This window comes from Rhincodon typus, chromosome 6, assembly GCF_021869965.1.
Source record: "Rhincodon typus isolate 14 chromosome 6, sRhiTyp1.1, whole genome shotgun sequence".
NCBI classification, from domain to species: Eukaryota; Metazoa; Chordata; class Chondrichthyes; order Orectolobiformes; family Rhincodontidae; genus Rhincodon; species Rhincodon typus.
Window position 1 is genome coordinate 15,461,761 of NC_063337.1, and position 23,872 is coordinate 15,485,632.

Genomic DNA, 23,872 nt, shown 5'->3' on the forward strand with positions numbered 1-23,872 from the left:
TCCTTACCTGGTCTGGCCTACTTGTGACTCCAGACCCGCAGCAATGTGGTTGACTCTTAACTGCCCTCTGGGCAATTAGGGATGGGTAATAAATGCTGGCCTAGCCAGCAATGCCCTAATCCCATGAATGAATAAATTAAAAAAAAGCTCCTCCTTATAGCAGCTAGTTCCACATTCCAACCACTCTGTGTGAAGAGGTTTCTCCTGAATAGTTATGACAATGCATGGAATTTAATAGTGGTGGGCTCGTATTTAATTGAGAGAAGGGTGGCATATCCTGCCACCTTCCTGCCTCCACCCCAATCAAAAAAAGGAAGAATTGCTTGCTCCATCTTGTAGCCCGAAAGTGGCGAGTTAATGCCCAGTGAAGGGCCTTATTATCTTGCCCACACATAAGACTCTCACCGTGCAAGGGGCATGACAAGCAAATCTGGTGAGGGTGTCCAGAGTGACCTGGCACCAGGAACTGTGGGTGTCTGCTGAGAGACCGCCCTTTGATGCTGATACCCCATAAACCCTTTGTAAAATATTCTCTACAGACACTTTGACCAGTTTATTACTCATGAAACAGCTGCTCTAATTGTGTGATACAAACAAAGGACTGGGGTTCACACTCAGTTTTATTAAAACACTCGCAAGTTAAAGAAAACAACTGTTACACAAATCAAGTCTACTTTTCCCCAAACTAAGCTGACGGCCTGAAAAACACACCGCTCTGATGAACTTGATTGAGCTGTTAGATCCAATTCACTGAGCTCTGTCAGTTGGCAACATGGTGGCTCAGTGGTTAGCACTGACCAGGGTTTGATTCCAGACTTGGGTGACTGTCTGTGTGGAGTTTGCACGTTCTCCCTATGTCTGTGTGGGCTTCCTACAGGTGGTCTGGTTTCCTTCCACAGTCTAAAGATGTGCAGGTTAGGGTGGATTCGCCATGGGAAATATAGGCATACAATGGGGGCTGCAGCACTTTGGGATCTCTTTGGAGGGTTGGTGCAGACTCAGTGGGCTTAATAACCTCTTTCTGCTCTGTAGGGATTCCATGATTTTACAAGGACACCCAGATCTCTTTGTATATCCATACTTCTCAGAATGTCATCATTTAAATAGCATTATTCCTTTCTCTTTTTCACACTGAATTATGTGACTTTACATTTATACTTCATCTGCTATGTTTGCCCACTTACTCAACTTATTTAAATGACTTTGAAGCCTCCTTGCATCTTCCTCACAACTCTCAATCTTGCCTAGTTTTTAAAAATATCTGTCTCCTTATCTTGGTGTGAAGGTGAGTCTCGCATGGCGTCTTCACTGGCTGAGTCTTCACTGAGGGAATGTCTGCTAGGTGTCCTTTCTTATCCCCCTTTTCTTCCGGAATGTTCTCCGACTTCACTTAATAGGGTCACAGGGCAGGGGTCGCAGCAGCTAGTGTGGTTAGGCCGGTCATCTTAGGCGTACCCATCCCCTTTCCAAAATATGATTACTCCATGGTGCCAAGGGTATTGTCCGAAACCAGGGAATACACAAGCATAATGTGTCTCCCTATTATTCTGGCTAAATGAGTTTTGAGTCATAATGACTCTCCCATTGTTCAATATGCAGTACAAGTCTGGGCTGATCCTTGAGAGGCTTTTGACCTGTGGTAACCTTGCCTCTTTGCATTCCATCTGGCCTTGATTGTATAAACTGTTTAGTCAGTTTTATTTTGGGCCTAGTTGTTTAGGCTGTTGGCCACTTGGCCATTCCTCCTCCTCCTCCAACCCCACTTCATGACATGTCTCCCACCAACCCTATGACCTGGGATTCAGCCACAACATTAGGCCTCATGAGGGTGATGTCATATCCACAGCAGCCAATGCCTCCCTGGTGGCGCTGCCATTCAATAGTACTGCTGCTCTCTGATTGGTGGGTCTTCCATGAGAGAGATAGCATGGGCTTCCATTTCTTGTCATTGGGCAAGGGCCGCATCACTACCATTAAATACTGCATAACGTTATGTTTTGTAGTTGCTAAGTGGCCTTCGTCAAAACATCTCAAGGATGCCTGACCTATTAAACCTTATTGTAATTTTTAAACCATTAATAGGTCATGCCTCATTCTTCTTTTATTTAGAGCAACCAGCCCTGATCTGTTCAAGTCTTCTCAATGGGTTAAAACCTCTCAGATCATGAATCATCCTTATCAATTTTCTTTTGTGCCTTCTCCAGTATCTCTGTCTCCTTTTTGTGGTATGGAGATGAGAATTGTAATATTGTGTGAAACATTATTAATTATAGTAAATTCCTATGATATGGTACTTGGCGGTGCAAGAATTGTGAATTGAATGGAGAACCCATTCTGGTAATATTCTCTCTTTCATCAAGCCAGGCCAAAATATTTTGGAAGCTCCTTAGGCAAGTATACTTGTATTTTGTAAGCCCAAAGCCATTCCTTGGCAGTGGTGAAGTGGCAATGGCACTGCCTTAATCATGGGAAAAGTTCTGGTAACTAGGGTTCAAATCCCACTATGGCTGATTGTAAAATTGGAATTCGATGAAGTTGTGGTATACAGGGTTAGCATAGTGGTGACCATGTGACAACTGTCAGTTAGTGCTTTTTTTTTTTAGAATCCCATCATCTGGTTCACTAATGCCCTTTCAGGATTGGGAATTTGTAAACTCTACCTAGTTTGGCCTGGCTTACGTATGCCTCCAGATTTACAGCATTAGGATTGACAATGAGCAATTGAGGATGGGCAATAAATGCAGGCCTAACTAGTGATGTCCACATCTCATGAATGAATGAAAAAAACTCTCTTGAGAATGGTTTGCACACCATTGCTTACATTCAGAACATCTGACATTCCTTCACCAACCTGTGGGTGGTGCATTAAATAGTTCTGACACTGAAAGTTGGCATGAGTTATGCATTTAGCACCTTTCTTTGATAAGCTGCAGCTGATTATACTTCATTTCAGGTTAAGCTTTGTGGAGTTGCATAACCTCTGTGATGGTGTGGAGTACCATACTGTGCATGATGAATTGCCTTGTTTGCTGGCTGCATATTGGCATGGAGAGATAGCGATTGGTAATTGAGCAAGATAGCCACAATTGAACTAACAGCAAATCACATTCTGTTGAGAAGGTGAGAGAATGGCAAAAAGTGCATCGCTCATTTGGAGACAGGAGTGCAGACATGACAGGCCGAATGGCCTGATTCTGTGCTGTAATGATTCTGTGATTGGCCACCACTCAATCTTTCTGTCCACTGACTTCAGTTGAAAGAAAATTTGGGAGTAATGTGTAATTGTTCTATACTCTTCATTCTTATCCATCAGTAAAACAACCCGATATTACAATTCTTGATGGATGGAGCCCTTATGAGAGAGACCAGAATGTAGGACCATATGCACTTTCAGTTATCCTTCAATTCTTTTATCATTGCTTCTGTTTTCTTCAGTTTATACAGCCAATATCTTGTGATGATGCTGAACATTGGGAGGAACAACTATGTCAACCTGCATCTTTTCTCCATTGTCAAATATGAGAGAGAATACACTGCGAGTTTTCTCTTCTGACGTTGGCATATTGAAGCTACTGACTGATGTAGAAAGTCCAATTAGTTGTGCCGTAGGAGCTGTTTGGAAGCCAAGTAGAGAACAACACATTCACTTATGTCAATGACTATGGGGTCACAATTTCAAGATAATCAGCAAGAGAGCTAGGACTGAGATGAGGAGAAACTTCTTTACTCAGAAAGTTGGAATGTGCTTGCCTGGGAGAAAGGTGGAGAAAGGTTTCAAAAGAGAGCTGGATATATATTTGAAAGTGATGAATTTAGAGGGCTACGGAGATAGGGCTAGAGAATGGGACTAGCTGGGTAGCTCTTTCAGGAGCCAATATAGGCATGATGGGGTCAAATGGTCTCTTCCTGCACTATAAAATTCTATAAATCAGTGATTCTATCGAGACATCAACTGAGAGCCCTTACTTGGTGTGGGCAAAATTCCTTCCTAATGCTTGAAAAAATGTATTTGTTTCAAATGGAAGTAACTGATTGGGAATCTGCTGTACAAGGAGCTAGCATAGATGGTATGGACTGAAAAGCCTTCTTCTATGCTGTAGTGACTTTATTAACTTGCAGGAAATAAAAATAATATTTCCCTGCACATGGTGTTATCCAAAAGCCCAAGTAACTTTTCGGACCAGTGATAATAAATGGTTAACTGGATTTTTTGGCAATATTCCGTGGACACCTTGATAAATTGGTACACATTTGGCATGTTGTGGATTACTGTACCCATGGCAGTGAATAAAGCTGCATCATTATCTTCTCAGGAGCAGTGTGTGGTAGGCTACGTTTCAGCAACATCCTGTAGGTTCTGCACTTTTTTTTGTACATCTGCACTTAGGTCATATTTCATCAATACTATTATAAAGATATACATTTGGATAACTCAATGTGCAGGGAAATGTTATTTTTATTTCCTGCAAGTTAATAGAGTCACCACATCATGGAAGAAGGCTATTCAATCCATGCTGTCTATGCTAGCTCCTTGTAGAGTAGATTCCCAATCAGTTCAATTCCCCTGCTCTATCACTGTAGCCCTGCAAGTTTGTGTGTATTTAGGTATTTATTTAGTTATTGTCATTCATTGTCCTTTAATGGGACTTGCAAAAGACACTTGTTAGACCCCAGCTGGATTATCGTGTATAGATCTGGGCACCACATTGTTGGAGAGAGTGCAGAGGTGATTGACAAGAAAGATTCCAGATTTGAGAAAGTCCAGTTTTCAGAACAGATTGAAGAAGTTGGGACTATTCTCCTTGGAGAGAAGAAGGGCCTGTATTCGATGGAGTTTAGAATGATGGGGGGGGGGGGGGGGGGGGGGGGGGGTGGTGTGGGCGGTGGAATCTCATTGAAATTTACAGAATATTGAGGTTCCTGAATAAAATGGACATGGAAAAGATGATTTTACCAGTAGGAGAGACTAGGACCTGAGGGCACAGCTCAGTGTGAAAGGACAACTCTTTAGAACTGAATTGAGGAAGAATTTCTTTGGCCAGAAGGTGGTGAATACGTGAATGTCATTGCCGCGAAGACCATGGAGGCCAAGCCATTGAGTGTATTTAAGGCGGCAATAGATAGGTTCTTGATTAGTAAGGAGATTAAAGGTTATGGGAGAAGACAGGAGAATGGGGTTGAGAAACCTATCAGCCATGATTGAATAGTGGAGCAGACAATGGGCCAAATGTCTTAATTCTGCTTCTATATCTTATAGTTTCATGATCTTGTGGTCTAAGAGGTGATATGATAGAGGTTTTCAAAATTATGAGCAAGCTCGATTGGGTAGATAGGGAGAAGCTATCCTGCTCTTAAAAGGATCAAAAAAACAGCGAGCAAAGATTGAAAGTGACTTGCAAAAGGAGCAAATGTGATTCATGAAGAAACATTTTCACCCAGCGAGTAGTTGTGGCATGGAATGCACTGCCTGGAAGTGTGGTGGAAGTAAATTCAGTTCAGGCATTTATAGGATATTAGATGATTGTTTAGATAGAAGTAATGTGCAAGTGTATGAGAAGAAAGCAGGTAAATTGTAACAAGCAATGATTCTGGTTTTAAGAGCTGGTGTTGATACGATGGGCTGAGTGGCCTGTTTCTGCGCCACAGCCTTCCTGTGATGTCCACTGCTGCATTGAGGCTAATGACTGGAATAAAAACAAAATGCTGCTGGCGGTCACTGGGAATCTAAGTAGAAAAAAGGCTGGAAATACTAGGAAGGTCATATATCATGTGGAGAGTTAATGGGTGAGAGCTTAATTTTTTTCAAAGCCCCCCTCCACTTGCAGGAAGGGTCCAACATTGCAGATCACTGACAATCCAATGAAGGTGGGTTGGTCAGCTCAGTTAGCTAGATGGCTGGTTTGTGATGCAGACTCGTGCCAACAGTGTGCGTTCTATTCCAACTCTGGCTGAGGTTACCATGAAGGACTCTCCTTCTCAACATCTCCCCTCACCTGAGGCGTGACGCCCCTCAGGTTAAACCACCACCAGTCACCTCTCTCTAACAAGGCATTGGTATGGTCTGGTAAGACTATGGTGACTTTACCTATAATAGAACTGGAGAAGGTAAAGTTGAATGGGGAAGTGATGGTCTAGAGGTATTATCACTGGACTGTTAATCCAGATACCAGGTATTGTTCTGGGGACACAGGATCGAACCACTGCCACAGCAGAGGAGGAATGTTAATTGGAAAAAAATCTGGAATGATGACCATGAATCCATTGATGATTGTTGGGGAAAAAAAACCATCCGGGACACTAATACACTTTAGAGAGGAAAAGTGCCGTCCTTACCTAGTCCAGCCTATGTGTGACTCCAGGCTTTCAGCAATGCTGAATAACTTCCTTCTGGACAATTAGGGTTGGACAATCAACGACACCTTCATCCTGTAAACAAATAATAAAAAAAACGTTTATAGCAAGCACAAAAGCAGCAGTGTAGGAAGGAATAAATGGAAATTCAGAGATAAGGTGGTGGGCAGGAGTGCATTTAGTATCAAAACCGATGGTGCAAGACAAAAGTCAGAAGGAAGGGTAAAGAAATAAAAAGAAGTGCCTCGGCTGGTGTAGATGAATGACTGGAACCAAATTGCTTGGTTTGCCGTTGCTTGATCTTTGCATTTGACACTTGAAATAACTCCACAGAGGCTGGTATCCCATCACCAAGTCACCATTTACTTACGTGTGCTTAGTACATGACACTGGTCTGGCTTCCTCGGAGCCAGCTGTCAGAGTGAGCTGAACCTCTGACACTCCTGTTTATATCTGTCAGCCAGGTCTCCCTGACTGGGCCGTTTGAGAATTTAGAGTTGTGTTAATTGTCACATGTACTCAAGTACAGGAGTACAGTGAAATGTTTACAATGTCACTCGGCATGGCACCATCTTAGGTACAAAGTACCTAGTTACAAATCTTAGACAAAAAATAGAGAAAGAAAAAAAATTCATCACCTTACGGTGATTCATAGTATAAGTTAGAAAATACGAAATAAAGCTAAAAGGATGAACATCACAATCAGATAAACAGATTACAGGTAAACATTACATTGTAGTAGATCAGCGCAGGGGGCTTCCACGTGAAGTCTTACCGAGCTCGCAAGCCACTAACCGCCCAGACCGATCCCCAGTCCAACAACCGTCACCACTCATCTCCTCTCCGGCCACCAGCTCCATGCCTCCAGCCCATTCTGCTCTGGGCCTGCAGCTCTGCTACACTCCACACCACTGCCTGCACCGCTCCATGCATCCAGCCCCACTCTGCTCTATACCTCCAGCTCCCCTCCAGTCTGCTCTGCTCCATGCCCCCAGCCCGTTCTGCTCTGCTCCATTCCTCCAGCCTGCACCACTCCGTGCCTCCAGCCCTGTCCCTCTCTGTGCCTCCAGCTCTGTCCCTCTCCGTGCCTCCAGCTCTGTCCCTTTCCGTGCCTCCAGCCCTGCTCTGCTCCATGCCTCCAGCCCTGCTCTGCTCCATGCCTCTGTCTCTGTCCCTCTCCGTGCCTCCGGCTCTGTCCCTCTCGGTGCCTCCAGCTCTGTCCCTCTCTGTGCCTCCAACCCTGCTCTGCTCCGTGCCTCCAGATCTGCCCCCTCCGTGCCTCCAGCTCTGCCCCTCTCCGTGCCTCCAGCTCTGCCCCTCTCCGTGCCTCCAACCCTGCTCTGCTCTGTGCCTCCAGCTCTGTCCCTCTCAGTGCCTCCAGCTCTATCCCTCTCCGTGCCACCAGCCCTACTCCGCTCTGGCCCTCAGGCACTCCGTGGTAAGTTTTCTTTTTTAAAATCAAACACTTAAAAATCTTAGAGAAAAGAGAGAGAGGAAGGAAAAGGAAAAAGAAAAAGCAGACAGATGGATGAACCTTGAGCTGAGGAGCCCGGAGGCTACCTACTCCGACGCTCCTGTCTGGAATTAACCTGGACAATCAGGGAGCCCGTGTTCTGAGACGTCCACTGGCTGAGCTCATTCCAATCACTAGAACACTCATCCATTTGATAATGATGTGCTGCTTAGTTTCCACATCTGCTGCATGACATTTGACTACATGAAGAGCTTTGACCTGTTTTGAAAACTCACCTCTGGTGCGTTCTCTCTCCCAGGAATAGTAGCACATCATTTTAGATGTGTATCTTTCTGCAATCTGTTGCTTAATTACTTGATTGGTGGTATTCACAGTACATTTTGTTGCTGGTTGATGTAGGTGCATGCGCAAGGCATCTATAGATCAAATTTTGTCTCAGTGTGTGATTTATAGATTAGATTTTGATTTTTATTCCTAAATCAGTTGAGGTTTTTTAGCAATTTCATGACTCAGACAGATGGGGTGAAATGCAATTTTGGTGTTAAAATTGGTGTGTTCTGGGTCCCTACCAATGTTCGTTTTTAACTGCAGCAGGGTAGATTTTTACTTTGATTAATAGTGTGAAGTGAGTTGATAATGTGTGAGCAGCACGTATTATCGACTGAATTTTCAGAGAGTCCGGAAACTTTGCTGTCCTTTAACAATGCTGTTTGCAACCAGGTTGTGGGATTCCCAGCCCCATTCCCAGTGCATCCCAATCTTTGTCAGGGTAAGACTATGGGCTGCTTTGGGTTGTGAGAACACTTCCTGTACTCCGGGCAATAGAGTTATAGGGATTGAGAACTGGGTCCTTGTTTGATATCCACCAGTCTGCTGTCTTCAACATCTGACTCACATGTCAGCTTTACCACAATAAGTACCCAAACCTCTGAACCAGATGGTTTGGGTTCACCCATAATTAAGGCTGACGTGCTCGTGTAGTACAGAGGGACTGCTGCAATGTTGGAGGTGCTACAGATGAGTTGTTAAACTGAGGGCCTGTCAGTTGTCTCAGACTGACATAAAATATCCCATGGCTCTATTCAAAAAATGGAGGAGAGTTCACCCCTTGACCTGGCAATAGGTATTCCTCAACCAGCATTGCTAAAAGCAGTCATTATCACATTAGTGTGTGAGCAATATACTGTAGGGTCTTTGTCGGCTGTGTTTCCAACATTGAAGACGCTGACACTTCAGTTACTGTAAAATACTCTGGGCTGTACCGAGTACATGCAAACACTATGTAAATGCAAATTTCTCTTTTCTCTTTTATATGGGGCGATGTCCACTGGGTCGGTGCAGCCTGAAGATAAAACTGGGCAAAACTCTATTTACCAGTGTGCACTGTAGCACCACTCTCTGCATTTACTCAGTAAGCCTTAGCAGAGGTCATTGACAAACTGTCATTAAAAAAATTCCAGTCAGGTTGCTCCCAGAGTGTTTGCAGAGAGTTTCTAAGCACATCTGTCACAACATTGACAGTGTACTTTTTTTCCTTTAATTACCTCAGACTGCAACTGCAGTCACCTGTAAAGAATTTTACTGTTTAAAGATTAAAGAAGACACATTCCCCTAATATCCTCATTAGTGACAATAAGTGCATTCCCCTCAGAAGTCAAACATTTCTCAGGGCGGTCTGTCCATGTTTTCACTCTGTACAATAACATTAACATCTTATTTCCTATTGTAGACACAGTTTATAATTACTGCTCTATACCTTTTCATCAATAACGCAAGGGGGAGGATTAGACAGTGCACTGAATTGAACAATAGCAATTTTGTAATTTATTCTGCAGCACCAGTTTGGGAATGACTTTCCTGGCAAGTTCAGCTGGAGGGACCAGGAATTGTAAAACCGAGGGTAAGCCACTCTTCTGGCTCCTTGCTGCTCTATACCGCTCTAAAGGCTTTTCTACCAGATTATTGTTATGCATATAGTCTTGGCTGCCCATGCCATGACTCATATTTGCAATTTAAATTTCATGCTTTTACCATTACCATTAAATTAGATTTTTGACTATTGTACAATAGATGCAAATGTGATTGCTGTAGAATGATATATTTGTCAGTCAGTTCTGCTATAACGCAATTCCTGTGCAACATCGCGTTATAGAACATTGCGCTATAGAAATAACGGGGCCTGTGGGAAAAGTGGGGTTGAGGATAGGCCACCAAAATATATTGCTCAAAATCATTCAAAAGCCTAACACAAAGGATAGCACAATTTGAATAAATGTTTAATCCTTATCTAGTAGTGAAACAAAAATAAATGTAACACTTTACCTTGAAAACATGTCAAGATGACTTGTTGGGGAGGAGGTTGTATTGTACCTCTCACAGAAAGCACTTCGTGACTCAACCTGCGAAATGATCATGTGATGCCAACGCAGAGACTCTTTCGGTGCTAACGTTGTACGTATTCACAACAAATCCCGTGAAACGATCATGTGATGTCGATACCTACTCCTCCGCGCACCAATGGAATCGCCATAGCCAATCGTTATAGCCAACACAAGTTTGCGTTTTAGAAAAATCAATTATCAATTGTATTACAGCCAATTCGCATTGAAGCAACACGCGTTATAGCGGAACTGACTGTATTATTTCAAGATTAGTGGGTAGAATCTTAAGAGGCCTGAATGTTGTAAGCTACGGCGCGAAATCTGGGAGAATTGCGTGAGAAGTCTAGTAAAGCCTTTGGTGATGTTGGGAACAACTTGCTGCGCTTTCCAATGAAGTTCCAGACATTGAGGCGAGATTCCTGCTGGGCAGCAGTGGTTTAGGGTGGATTATTGCTCATTAATGTCCTTATTACCTGCACATCTCACCTCATTAATGTGCAGCCTCCTAATCTACCAGCTGCCACGAGGAAATGAGAACTCCCGATGGGAATTCTGAGCGGGTACCTGGTGACTCCAGGAACCTGCTTGCTCCTTCGGACCATCATCTTGGATACCAGGTGTTACTATCTCAGGACATGCTCCAGACTACCTGCTGCTCTCACCACTACACCCTCCCACTTCATAGATACTGCCATTTAACTCATTCCAGCCTCTCAGCACACTCATGGTACCTCTGCAATTCACTTAGAGGATCCTGCTGCATTTTAAGATGCTTTTCAGAGGTGTACTGACAACTAGCATTAAAATGCTGCTGCAAGGACACTGTATGCATTGGGTCGGGCACCCAGCTCATGGATTGGACCAGGCTGTACCTCAGGGTTGTTTGCTTCTCACATTTTTAGCCAACCTGGATATTCATAACGTCCCTGCCTTGCCCTTTTTTTGTGCTTCTGATACCATTCACGCCCTGTCCTCCCCCCAGCTACAGGTACCAGGCTGACCACTTCTGTCTTAGCCATTTATTGTAGGCACAAGGCAGGAAGCTTGTTGTACTTGCCAGCAGTCTTCAGTCAAGTGGAGGATGACACCCTTCAGCCAGGAGGCCCTGGTCCAGGAAGAGAAGGGCAGCTTCCAGTATCAGTTCAGAGGCTCGGACACAGTCAGTCAGTCACTTTGGCAGTTCAGGGTCCAAGATCCTTTTCTCAAAGAGGAGCCCATCAACCATCTTGATTCTAACCTTATTCGATAAAGGGATGGATTGACCGAGGTGAAAGTGGATGGCACAGCTGGTGGGTAAGAAGTGGCAAGGCATCTTGGGCGAGCGAGTAGACAGCGTAGAGGATGTGAAGTGCCGGGAGGCTAGGGTGGGTGCAAGTGAGTGATCGGAAATGTTTCATGTAACAGTGAACGGGGTCGAGAATGAGCCTTGCTGGGAGGTGGGTGCAGTGGCAGAGGTAGAGTGAGTATTGGGTATTGGAGAAAAGAGATCATTGAGCTTCTCCCTTCACTGCTGGGCATTCCTCTGGACCATGATCACCACACTGACCTGATGGGAAACCTCAGGCCAGACTGGCATGATCTGATAGCCTGGCTTCCTCTGCCAGTTCTCTCCACCACCTTGTCCCTCCGCACCTCTAGGTGCCCGTCCTCAAAGCAGGGCATCAATTTCCCCATATGTGCCATGTCTGGGGAAAAATGTCCACAACTGGTAGGCCAACCCCTGGGCTGACAGCTCTTGTCTGGGCGCACAACAACCTTTTAAAGTTGCATGGGTCAGAGAATCACAGCAGTCTACTGCATGAAAAACAGGCCCTTCAGCCCAACCTGCCCGTGCCACCCAGTTTTCACAATTTAACCTAGTCCCATTTACCTGCACTTGGTCCATATCCCTCCATACATATCCCATCTATGTACCTGCCTAAATGTTTCTTAAATGACAAAATTGTACTTGCTTCCTCCACCACCTCAGACAGCCTGTTTCAGACACTCACCATTCTCTGTGTCAAAAAAATTGCCTCTCTTGACCCATTTGTAACTCTCCCCCTCACCTTAAAGCCTTATCTTCTAGTTTCACACTCCCCTACCACAGGGAAAAGCTGCCCGCTATCTACCTTATTGATGCCTCTCAGGATTTTATCTACCTCTATCAGGTCAGCCCTCAGTCTCCTACGCTCCAGGGAAAAGAATCCCAGCCTATCCACCCTCTCCTAAAGGGTGCCAGGGAAGCCAATCAATTCTGGGATACCCCAGCAGTGGTAAGTTCTTCTGGGTGTGGTGAGTGATAGAATCGAGCTAGTATCAGACATGAATGGCACCATCGGTGTGGGATAGGTAGTCAATAAAGGAGAGTTCTGGAAGACAATGCAAGAAAATATGCTAGTGCTCATGGACAGAAATCCTCAGTGAAACTTTGCAAAATTGACACAAAGCCAATAAAAGGTAAGCCCCAGACCAGTGAACTGAGAGAGATAAGGGTTAACTTTCAAAAGCGTAAACAGTGAGCCGCATCAATGGTGATGTAAAAGAAATCTCATGTAAGAGACTCTTGTAGACATTGACCTAAATCCAAGTCTGTAAGTAGTTCACAGATTGTTGAGCAAACAGGAATTTTAAAGAGACTTTTTACCCCAGAGCCTTTAAGGCTGTAGATCACCCAAGCACTTGCACGATTAACATCACAAGAACAGCGAGTTCGAGACCCATCATTAGGACAGAGATGTGGGTGAAAGTTCATCGACAATCCCAGAAACAGCTGAGCCTTCACCTCCTTGTCTTCCATGGATTTTCCTGCAAGGGCGAGAAAATTATAGGAAGTTAGACCAGCTCAGTAAAATGATGAAGAAAGGGATGGAAATTCATTTGTACAATGACATACGAAGAAAAACTGGATCGACTGGGCTTGTATTTACTGGAATTTAGAAGAAAGAGAGGCTGATCTCATCAAAACATATGTATACCTGGATGGGACTGGACAGGCTAATTGTAGGAAGAATGTTCCTGATGTTGGAGAAGTCCAGAACTAGGGATTACAGTCTAAGAATAAGGAGTAAGCCATTCAGAACATTAGAGGAGTAAGAATTTCTTCACTCAAAGAGTTGTGAACCTACGGACTTCTACCACAGAAAGCTATTGGAGCTAGTTTGTTAGATTTATTAAGGAGGGAGCTGGATGTGGTCCTTGCAGCTAAAAGGATCAAGGGGTATGGAGAGAAAGCAGGAGTCAGCTTGCATAAATCAGCCATGATCATATTGAATGGTGGTGTAGGCTCAAAGGGCCGAATGGCCTACTCCTGCTCCTACTTTCTATGTTTCCAAAGGCATTGAACATTAACTTGCTAACACCTGGTTTATGGTCAGTATTATGATTAATGTTCACTTTTCTTCCTGACAATAGACATTTCCTGTTCTTGGTGGGGTGTTGGGGGAGGGGGGCTATGGGTGTGGAAGAAGACGAAACAGGAGCACCTTATTTCTGATGGCAAGAAAACCATTAATGGGCTGGACTGGCAAACCCTATGTCGCGGGTGATAATAGAAACGGAGAGCTGACATTCTCTGATCCCTCTGACGACACCATCGAAATGGTGAGAGGCACTGGTGAGACCACATCTGGTGTTCTGTGAACTGTATTGGCCTCCTAAGTTAAGAAAGGACATAAATACATTAGAGGCAGATCCACAAAAGTTTACCAGACTAATAGCTGGAGTGGGCAGCTAGTCTTCAGTGGAAATTTTAGAAAAGCTGGGCTTGTAGCCACTGGAGTTTACAGGAGTAAGAGGTAACTTTGTTGAAACTTTTAATATCTTGAGAGACCTTGACTGGGTAGATAGACGACGATGTTTCCTCTTGTGGGAAATGAGACAGGTGAGGAGAATTTTTCCTTAGAGTTTGAAGTCTGTGGAAGCCTCTTCCTCAAAAAATATTTTTAAGGCAGAGGTGGATGGATTTTTGAGAAGCAAGTTGTCAGGAGAAGGTTGGAATGTTGAGCTGCGGTACAATCTGATATTAATATTCCTACTAAATGGCAGAACAGAATCAGAAACAGAAGTGGCTTACTCCTACTGTTGTACTTTCGTATGTAGTTAATGATTCAGAGAATGGCCTGGAAAACTTGGACAATATAGATCCTCAGCCACTTCTGAGGGAATTATAATTGAGAATTGGGAGATTGGTGAACACACCAAAAGTTTATCCTCGTGAGACAGAGAATTTTGGCAGAGGTTCGAGTAGAGTTGTAGTGTGAAAGGTTAACACTCCAATCTGAAAGTGTAAAGTGATATAAAAGATTACATGGAAGTGACACTGAAGAGAGATGCAAATAAATCTAAGAGAATAACTATTTCATTAGAATGATAATTAAACAGTGATCTTAAGAAGACTTTAGGGCTCAGCAATCCCTCTCAAGTGCTGTAGAGCACCCAACGGATTCTAAGACTACCACAATAAGACAATTGTCAAGAGAGATAACACTAACACACCACCCTGAAATATGTTTGAGTTGTGAGAGGAACACACTTATTGTTGCTAATGAGGCTCTTAGGAAAACATGTCTTCTTTAATCTTTAAACAGTAAAATTATTTACAGGTGACTGCTGTTGCAGTCTGAGGTAATTAAAGGAAAAAGGTCCACCGTCAATGTTGTGCCAGTAATTCTCTGCAAACGCTCCGGGAACATGATTGGAATCTTTTAATAAGATTTTGTCTCTGATCCTATGCCACAGATTAGTGAGTAAAATGCAGAGTGTTGTTCTCTACTGCATTTAGTTGGTTCCCAGTTTAATCATCGGCCAGTATGTAGACTGGGAATATAGCTGCACACAGACATAATTTTAGCTGGTGGCTGGGCCATAATCATAGAATCCCTACAGTGTGGAAACAGGCCCGTTGGCCCAACAAATCCATGCTAGCCCTCAGAGCATCCCACCTAGACCCATTCTCCTATAACCCAGCTAATCTACGTACCCCTGAACACAATGGGCAATTTAGCATGGCCAATCCACCTGGCCTGCACATCTTTGGACTGTGGGAGGAAACCGGAGCACCCGGAGGAAACCCACGCAGACACAGGGAGAATGTGCAAACTCCACACAGACAGTTGCCCCAGGGTGGAATCGGACCCAGGTCTCTTGCGCTGTGAGGCAGCAGTGCTAACCACTGAACCACCGTACCACCCAAATCCAAAAGCTCTTCATTTCTTGTCAGGTTGGAACAAACATAAGTAGAACACAAAACCGACCTTGGCACCTGTTAATCTAATTCCCACTCGCTGCCAATTGAGTGCAACCCCAGGGATGTAATTTTCACTGACCCTGGTTTCAGCTGCAGCCTGTTACAACTGAGGCCTAGTGTCAAGGTGGGTTCGACCTCCTGGCAGGACCTCTGAGCAGTCAACCAACATGTCCTTCTGGCCAGCTGCTTGCATGCAGTTTCTCCCCAAAACCTCCCCCTTTCTTTCTCTAAGTGTAGGATTCCAGGACATGGAAAAGTAAATGGAGGTGCTGCTAAATCAGTGCAAACCAAGGGTGAATGAATCATAGATTTCTACCACACAGTGTGAGACCATTCGAGCTCTCCCAGCTGTATTTATTGTCTCTGTGAACCGCTGGAGCAGAGTTTGTTTAAAGTAATAAAATTAGGCCACTTTTTAAAAATCAGAACAGCTTGGCTGCTCCTCCAACAACTGCTCCCTCTTGGCCATCATGGTTTCACTGGCTGAGCAATGGAAAGCCCTGATGTGTTTGTGGACAGGTATTCCGCTGTATTTCTTATGAATTTATGCCAATGGACAAAGGATCAGCACTGAGGAAAGCCCTGGACGGTGATTACAATTCACTTTAATTGGAGGCACTTGGCAGATCTACACTCATGGAATCAAAGAATTTACAGCACAGCATCAGGCCACTCAATCTGTTAATCCTCTGCTGGAGCTAGCTGTTTAATTAACAAGACCATGCTAAACCCTCTTGTCTGCCCTTTCTGCATGCCTTTTATATTCTTTGTTCTCCTAATACTCTGGAGTAACTCCGGTAGTTCCATTACAATTTATTGATGTACTACTCTATTTAGGAAGACTAAATTCTGGTATTGCTATGCTAGTTTCCCTTGGCAGTTTGATAGTTTGATGTCTGTGCCAATTCTGGTACAAAAAAGACAATCAGAATACATTACTGCTGTCTGCATTTCCATTTCCATTTTTCCCTTTAAATATTCAAACTCTCCATTTGAACAGCTTTCAGCATGTGTAATAGAGGGACGCCCATCAGTTAAAATGAGTTCCAAGGCTTTCTCACCCAATGCACTGACGCCAACTAACATGCAGCCAAAAGGAAGGGGTGGAAACAGCCGTGAGTACAGAAAACACAGAGAGGATCATTTAGAAAGAGGCATGTGGGTGATTGGTTCAGTCTGACTCCTGCATCAGAACTGTCTGAAAAAAGTGCAGTTTAAGGAGCAAGGCAGAATAAGGATTAGGTTATTAAGCCAAAGAATCCAAACTCTCGAGGTTGTTTAATAGTCCATCATAACTTTGCAAGTGATAAAGAACTGTTAATCCAAAAGTATTTGAGCAAAGCACAGTTTTCCACTCTTAGGCTCCCAGCGCTTATTAGCCTTGATAAGAGCTTGTGGAAAATGTAGTAAGTTTGTAAAATGTAAAGTGAGAAGGTTATGGTATGCCCTCCTAAATTGTCCTTCCACCTCAGGTGTATGTCCCGTCTGCATTTGAACATTGTCTGCTGAGGTTGTAGAAACTGATTAGCAAGTGGCGGTCACTGATGAGTAGCATTGGCCCCAAATTCGTTATTCTTTCCCCCCTTCTGGTTGGCTTTCTTTTCCTCCATCTGGTCATTTCTTTCGACCTCTGCTTTGTCCATAATCTTTCTGACAGATTGTCTTCAGGCACTTTGGGCGGCAGCATGGACTTCCCACGCATCAACTATAATCCTGGTCAACTTGAGGTCTTGTTTGTAGACATGATTTTATCACTGATGTGGGCAGCATGTTGTCTTGTGCCAGTAGCAAGTGAATCATAAAGCATGTCTTTGGGGGTGTGGGGCCAGTTGCTCACGTGATCCAGCCAATAGAGTTACTGCTGACTTGAGGGAAATCTTGCTAGGGATCCCTGCAGTTTGATGTACTTCCATATTCTGTCCTCCATCTAGCTAGGAGATCCTCTATTCTTATGTACTAATCGGAGAAATATATGTACCATCTCAGCCATGTGATGCTCTGTTCTATGTTTTTTGCGTCCTGTTTTGAGGCTTCAAGGAGAGACACCCTGGGGTAATTTTGATTTTGGAAAATAATGTATGAATTGACTTTGAATCCATAGCCCAGATCCTTTACTTCACTTAATTACCCTTCAAATGATGCCACTACAAATGAAAATCCAAAGATGTGCATAGCAAGTGGCTGAATCACTAAATGCTAAAGTTAATTACTCAAGTTTTGTCTTGTATGTATCATTTGAATTGAATAACTGATATTATGAATGGGTGGTACAGCTTAAAGTGCCCGTTCATAATTTCCTAGACAATTTAGTCATTTCTCTTGTTTAAACTAACTCTGTCAGAAACGGACTGAAGGGACCATAAATTAATGTTACCTAGTCTATAAAACATTGATTTGAAACATATTTTCCCATTCTTTGGATTGCACCGTACTTCCACTCTTAAATAAGGAGATCTAAAGAATCTTGTTGTTGTGTTAGATTGATTAATTCTGCATTTTTTTTGTGTGCTGTGATTTCAGATTGTGCACCGATCTTTGGCTGCTATGTTGGGATCCCTGGCAGCTTTGGCTGCCTTGGCTGTGATTGGTGATGTAAGTGTCATCCTCATTCCTAATACATCTCAAGTGCTTTTTTATGGAATCTTGACTGTACGATATGAATACATGTCCTCACCTCATTGTGTGCTGACACTAGCTCCATCCTGAGCCATTTCTCTTGGCCAATTTGTGTAACCAATGGTTTGCTGTTGTCTTCCACGATTGGGAAAGGATGAAGAGGCAGGTCTCAAGTCTATTTCAGCCAAAATGGAATTCAAACCTGTGTTATTGCTGCTTTTCTGAACTACACATGAGACACCTAAGCCAACTGTGCTAACTGGCTCCACAATGAATGAAATTAGGTTCATCGTGGGCAAATGTTGCAACTTCCATCTAACATCCTCACTGCTATTTGATGAAGAAGGTATCTAATTTAAAAATGATTTAACAAAGCATAAAGCAGTAAAATTATCCCAGGAGAAAATTTTGGGTATAAGTGAATGTTACTTACAAACAGTAAGAGATAACAAGGTGTAGAGCTGGATGAACACAGCAGGCCAAGCAGCATCAGAGGAGCAGGAAAGCTGACGTTTCGGGTCTAGACCCGTAACCCCACTCCTTACAAACATTAGTTGTAGTACACTTACTGAATTTTGAAATTCTGTAGTATTATTCTCTGTCTGCATACCCTTTCTTATGGCTTCTCGCAGAGCTGTGTACAGGTTAAACAACAGTTTGTGCAATATGTTTGAGCCAGAGAATATTTTGATGTAGTCGCTATACCAAACAAAAATTGAATTGAAGACTGTCTAGCAAATTGAATTTAATTCCTGGGTAAGAGAAAAATGGGCAATAAAGGGAATCAAGGATTTTTGTTAAAAGACAGAAACACGGAATTGAGAATTATTAAACTATTAAACATTCTCTCTTTCAATGGCAGAATAAGGCTGATGGGCTAAATGGCCTGCTTCTATTCCTACATCTTATGTCCTATGGTCACATATACAATTTTCTCTTAAAATTGATGATTGAATTCACTTCCATTGCCTTCCAAGCAGTTTGCCTCATAACATATATTTTCCTCATCTCCCCACTGAAACATCTGCCAATTTTTTTCAGATCTACATCCTTTGGTTACTGACCCTTCTTCCAGTCAAAATAGCCTCTTCTGATTTACTCTATCTCAAAGTGTCAGAATGCCAAAGACCTTTACACTGAACAAATCCGACTTCTCCATCTCCCCAAATAGCTGAAGTTCCTCAGTCCTGGACTCCACCAAGTAAATCTAGCTCGGCAGCTTCTCTGATCTGCCAACTCCTCTGATTAATGAAACTGTGTTTTATCTCCTTCAGGCCAACTTCAGTTAGCTAATTAAGTATAACAACATGGTGTTTGGATCTTCAGTTTGGCCCAGACTCTGAATAATGCAGGAAAATGAGAGATGGAGGATAAGGAATCCAATTCATTTCTCCCAATTGAATATCAAAGACCCATTCCTTGGACTGCTGGTCACTTCTCAATACTTTTTCCAAACTGGATCATTCAGCTGTCTCCGATTATGGAAATGGCTGAGCCATTATATAGTTTTGGGGTTGGAGAAAATAGGGAAAAGACTCAAAAAACCAACTGCCTCCTTTGCCAATCCTACTGGAAAGGCTATTAGTGTTCTGGACCACTCCATGCACAAGGACCTCCAGGTCCCCATTGGAGATTCACAGTGCCATCTTCCTCTCTCCGCCATGTTCAGATTCGGTCTTTGCCTTGGGCATTTTTGGAATATGCAACGGGCTTTTGGATATGCGCAGAGCACACTGATGTTGCTTTTCCATTGGGTATCTGTGGAGTGGCAAGTATCTATGGGAATGGTCCATGTTAAAATGGGATGGAAATCGAACGTGAGGGCCGCTGTAGTTATGGAGTGGATTGACTATGAAACACTGGCATTACTGTTTGGAATGGTAATTAAAGTCATTTTAACTGCGGTTATTTTATTCATGCATACATGGTTTTCTCTCTTTTAAAATGCTATCTCTTTCAAGCAGTTTAACTGCGGAGCAGACTTTAAGGTGAGAAAACTTGCAAGGCCTTGTGGTGAAAACACTCCGAGAAACTTTAACTCTGCTCAGACTTAGCCAAAAACACATAAGATTTAGCTCTCTGTTTTTCTCTCTCCACAGATGCTGCCAAAGCTGCTAGGTTTCTAGAGCACTTTGTTCTAATTTCATAATCCCAGCATCCGCAGTGCTTTGTTTTCAGTAGGGGAATGGGATAAATTGGATTGTATCTGGCATTGGCATGACCAACTGAATAGGCTTCCTGTGGGCTGTGTTGTTCTATGCTTCTCTGATTCAGTCATGTGGAAGGTGGGAACTCAACTTGAGACTTTGCCAATATTTTGAAGGATTTCTGCCATCTTTTCACTTGTCAATACTAACACAGCCTCTGACAGAAAGTGAATAATTTATCCAACAAGCCTGACTTGGTTTTAACAAATTATGCCTTTTATTTTGGTGTTTAATAACAGAAAAATGTAAAGGTTGACTTGCATCTGAAAAGAATGGGAAAACAGAAGAAAGTAGAGCCTATACTACAATTAAACTGTTTAACTAGATCCATGGGGTTAACTGTGAATGTTATATTTTTGATTGCAGAGACCAAGCATGGTTACAGTTGTGGAGTGGATTGACTATGAAACACTGGCATTACTGTTTGGAATGGTAATTAAAGTCATTTTAACTGGGGTTATTTTATTCATGCATACATGGTTTTCTCTCTTTTAAAATGTTATCTTTTTCAAGCAGTTTAACTGCGGAGCAGACTTTAATGCTTAATTTTAATCTCGCCGTCTGCCAGTTTTGCAAAACATTTCAACGCTTGTGTCAAACATTGGTGTCAGAAATTGATTTGTTTTGGCTGAGCAACACCAGAATTTGCAAAGTCATGTGCTTCACTCGCAGAAAGTGAGATGTGAGTTCGCGGGTGTTGCAAGGCATTTTGTTTACATTGAAAACAGGCAGCATCCAAAAGTTCAGAGTACAGCACTTTGAGTTCTGAAGATCATTGTAACAATCCAGCACTTCTCCAGGGTTTGAGCCACTTCTGTTCATCCTCCCCTTTCAGTTATGAATGACCTTTTATTATCTTTTAGATGTATTTTTCCTTTTATAGAATTTTTATACAAGTCCACACCCTCACAGCATCCCACCCTCTATAATCCACCTAATCTGCACCCTGAACACTATGGACAATTTAACGTGGCCAGTTCAGTAAGGCCAATCCACCTGGCCTGCGCATCTTTGAACTGTGGGAGGAAACCAGAGTTCCGGGAGGAAACCCACGCAGACACACGGAGAATGTGCAAACTCCACACAGAGAGTCACCCAAGGGTGGAATCGAACCTGGGTCCGTGGCGCTGTGAGCCACTGTGCTGCCCCAATAGAATCCCTACAGCATGGAAACAGGCCATTCAGCTCATCAAGCCTACACTGACCCTCCAAAGACCATCCCACCCAGACCCACTCCCCCTAACCTGTCCCTATAACCCCTCATTTCCCATGGCTAACCCACATAGCCTGCACATCTGTGGACACAATGGGCAATTTAGCATGGCTGATCCACCTAACCTGTGCATCTTTGGACTGTGGGAGGAAACTGGAGTTCCAGGAGGAAACCCACGCAGACACAGGGAGAATATGCAAACTCCACACACAGTTGCCTAGGGTGGAATCGAACCCACCTCCCTGGTGTTGTGAGGCAGCAGTGCTAACCACTGATCCACCGTGCTGCCCTGACACGTGTTTAATTATATGTTGGTGGTGGGCATTAGTTGAGGTTTTGCATATACAGAGGCACTTATTCAAGGTGTTGGGTTAAGTTTGGAGGTGGATGCTTGCAAACTTTCACTCTGTAAATAAATATACAATTTAGTAAGGATTGGCTCTGATACTATTTGTCACTAACTGTCTTTCTGGAATATAAAACCAGTCACAATAAGGAGAGAAATATTGTTTTGGTGGTAGCATGTAATTCTTCTGGTTGTACTCAGATTCAACTAAAGGCTGATGGATGGCTACTTTTTGTGTTTTGAATCATTCATGGGATATGGAGATTTAATGCCTTGAAACTGAATGGCTTGCTAGACCATTTCAGAGGGCAGTTAAGAGCCAACCAAGGGTGTAGTAGGTCTGGAGTCACATGTTGGCCAGATCAGGTAAGAATGGCAGATTTCCTTTTCAAAAGGATATTCATGAACCACATTGGGAGTTACAACAATCAACAGTGGTTACATGGTCATCATTAGATTAGCTTTTAATTCCAAATTTCTGACTGAATTCAAGTTTCATCAACTGTGACGCAAATCCCCAGAACATGAGCCTGGCACTCTGGATTACTATTCTAGACATTCCCACCATGCACAGCCTCTGCAAATCCAAGGACCCATGCCATCAGGCCTTGACACCAAGGGTTTGCAAATTATGCCTGTGCTTATTGACATATTAACACCCTTCAATTTTAACATTCTCCTCTTTGAGCTCAAATCCTCCCGTAACCTCACCCATGCCTATCTCTGTAACCGCTTTCAGCTTTAATATGGTATGGGGGCTCTGTGTTCTGCGAAATCTGGCCTCTTCATCACCCTGAATTCAACTGTTCTGGTTTTAAAGTCTGCCCTCTCTGCCTCACTTTCTTTCTTTAAGTCACTCCCTAAACCTACTCCTTTGAGCAAGTTGTTATGCACCTGACTTAATATATCTCCATGTGGCTCCGAGCCAAGTTTTGTCTGTTACTGCTTTGCAAAGGAGCATGTTGCCTTTTTATCACATTAAAGATGTTAAATGAATAAAAACTACCATTACTTTTGTGCAGTGCTTGCACCGAATGCTTTAGCATATTTGTTGGAAATGTTTTGGTTCATTTCTTAGAACAGAGCTGTTATTTTAAGTGGGTTCCTTCCTTCCTTAAAATAAAAGTCTAGGGGCACTCACACAAATTCACTTTTTTTGCTGTAAAAGCACAATGGGACCTACAGTCATTAGGGTTTATGTCCATGGAATAGCAAAAGTTGGTCACTAAAGAAATTAACCTCACCATATCTCAAACTGACAGTAATTTCCTGAAAATTCTATATGAGTGGAGGCTTGTTTTGAAACATTTGTTTAATAAAACATAAACAGATTATAACATGCTCCAGTGGAATGTCTTGGAATAGTTCACTGTGCCAGTCCTACTCAGCTGTTTACAGGCCCATTGCTATTTTATTAGCCCAAGTCCAGAGCACTGGCTATAGATTCAATTCTCTCATTTTGCAATTTACCTCAGGCCTAAGACCTGTAAGCAAGATAACTAATATGCACACTTTGTGTCTCCTTTGTGGATAAAGATTGGTTGGTAGTTAGACCACTTAACGAAATGTCAGTTAAAGAAAACTGACTTGTTCCAGTCTGTTATCAGAAGTATAACCATCCAACTTAGTTAAATATTAAATGTCAGATTCTACAACCAGTGGCAAAGCAATTCTGCAGCCATGATTTCATTGAGCAGGGTAAACAGCCAATCACACTGAAGAATGTTAACAGATAGAAAAGCAGAAAGGCCATTCATTATCCTTCACAAATTTTTTTTAACATTTTATGGCCAGCAGGTTCAAGATTGGGATTTACACATGGGATTAACTTAAGTGCTGAAATATCATAAGAGAGCTTTTGAAAATATTCTTGATCATTTAAAAAAAAATAGTTTCTTTGATCTTATTGGTAACAATTGAAATTCTCTACGTACAAAATCAGTTTTTCAGGACCAGAGCAGCTCTGCAATAATAATTATGAACATAGCACACTGTTGGGAGCACAGTTGCAGTTCATTCAATAAGATGCAAGTTCTTCTAGACATGGAAGATCTTAT

General features: G+C 42.9%; 1 protein-coding gene across 1 annotated transcript in view; it reads left to right on the forward strand.

Annotated features, from left to right (window-relative positions):
- Window positions 1-23,872, forward strand: part of oca2 (oculocutaneous albinism II) — a 403,227-nt gene that overhangs the window by 139,017 nt on the left and 240,338 nt on the right. Inside the window, exons 9-10 of the mRNA XM_048598233.1 lie at window positions 17,954-18,025; window positions 20,623-20,688. Coding sequence (XP_048454190.1) covers window positions 17,954-18,025; window positions 20,623-20,688 — 138 coding nt within the window. The remainder of the gene's footprint in view (window positions 1-17,953; window positions 18,026-20,622; window positions 20,689-23,872) is intronic.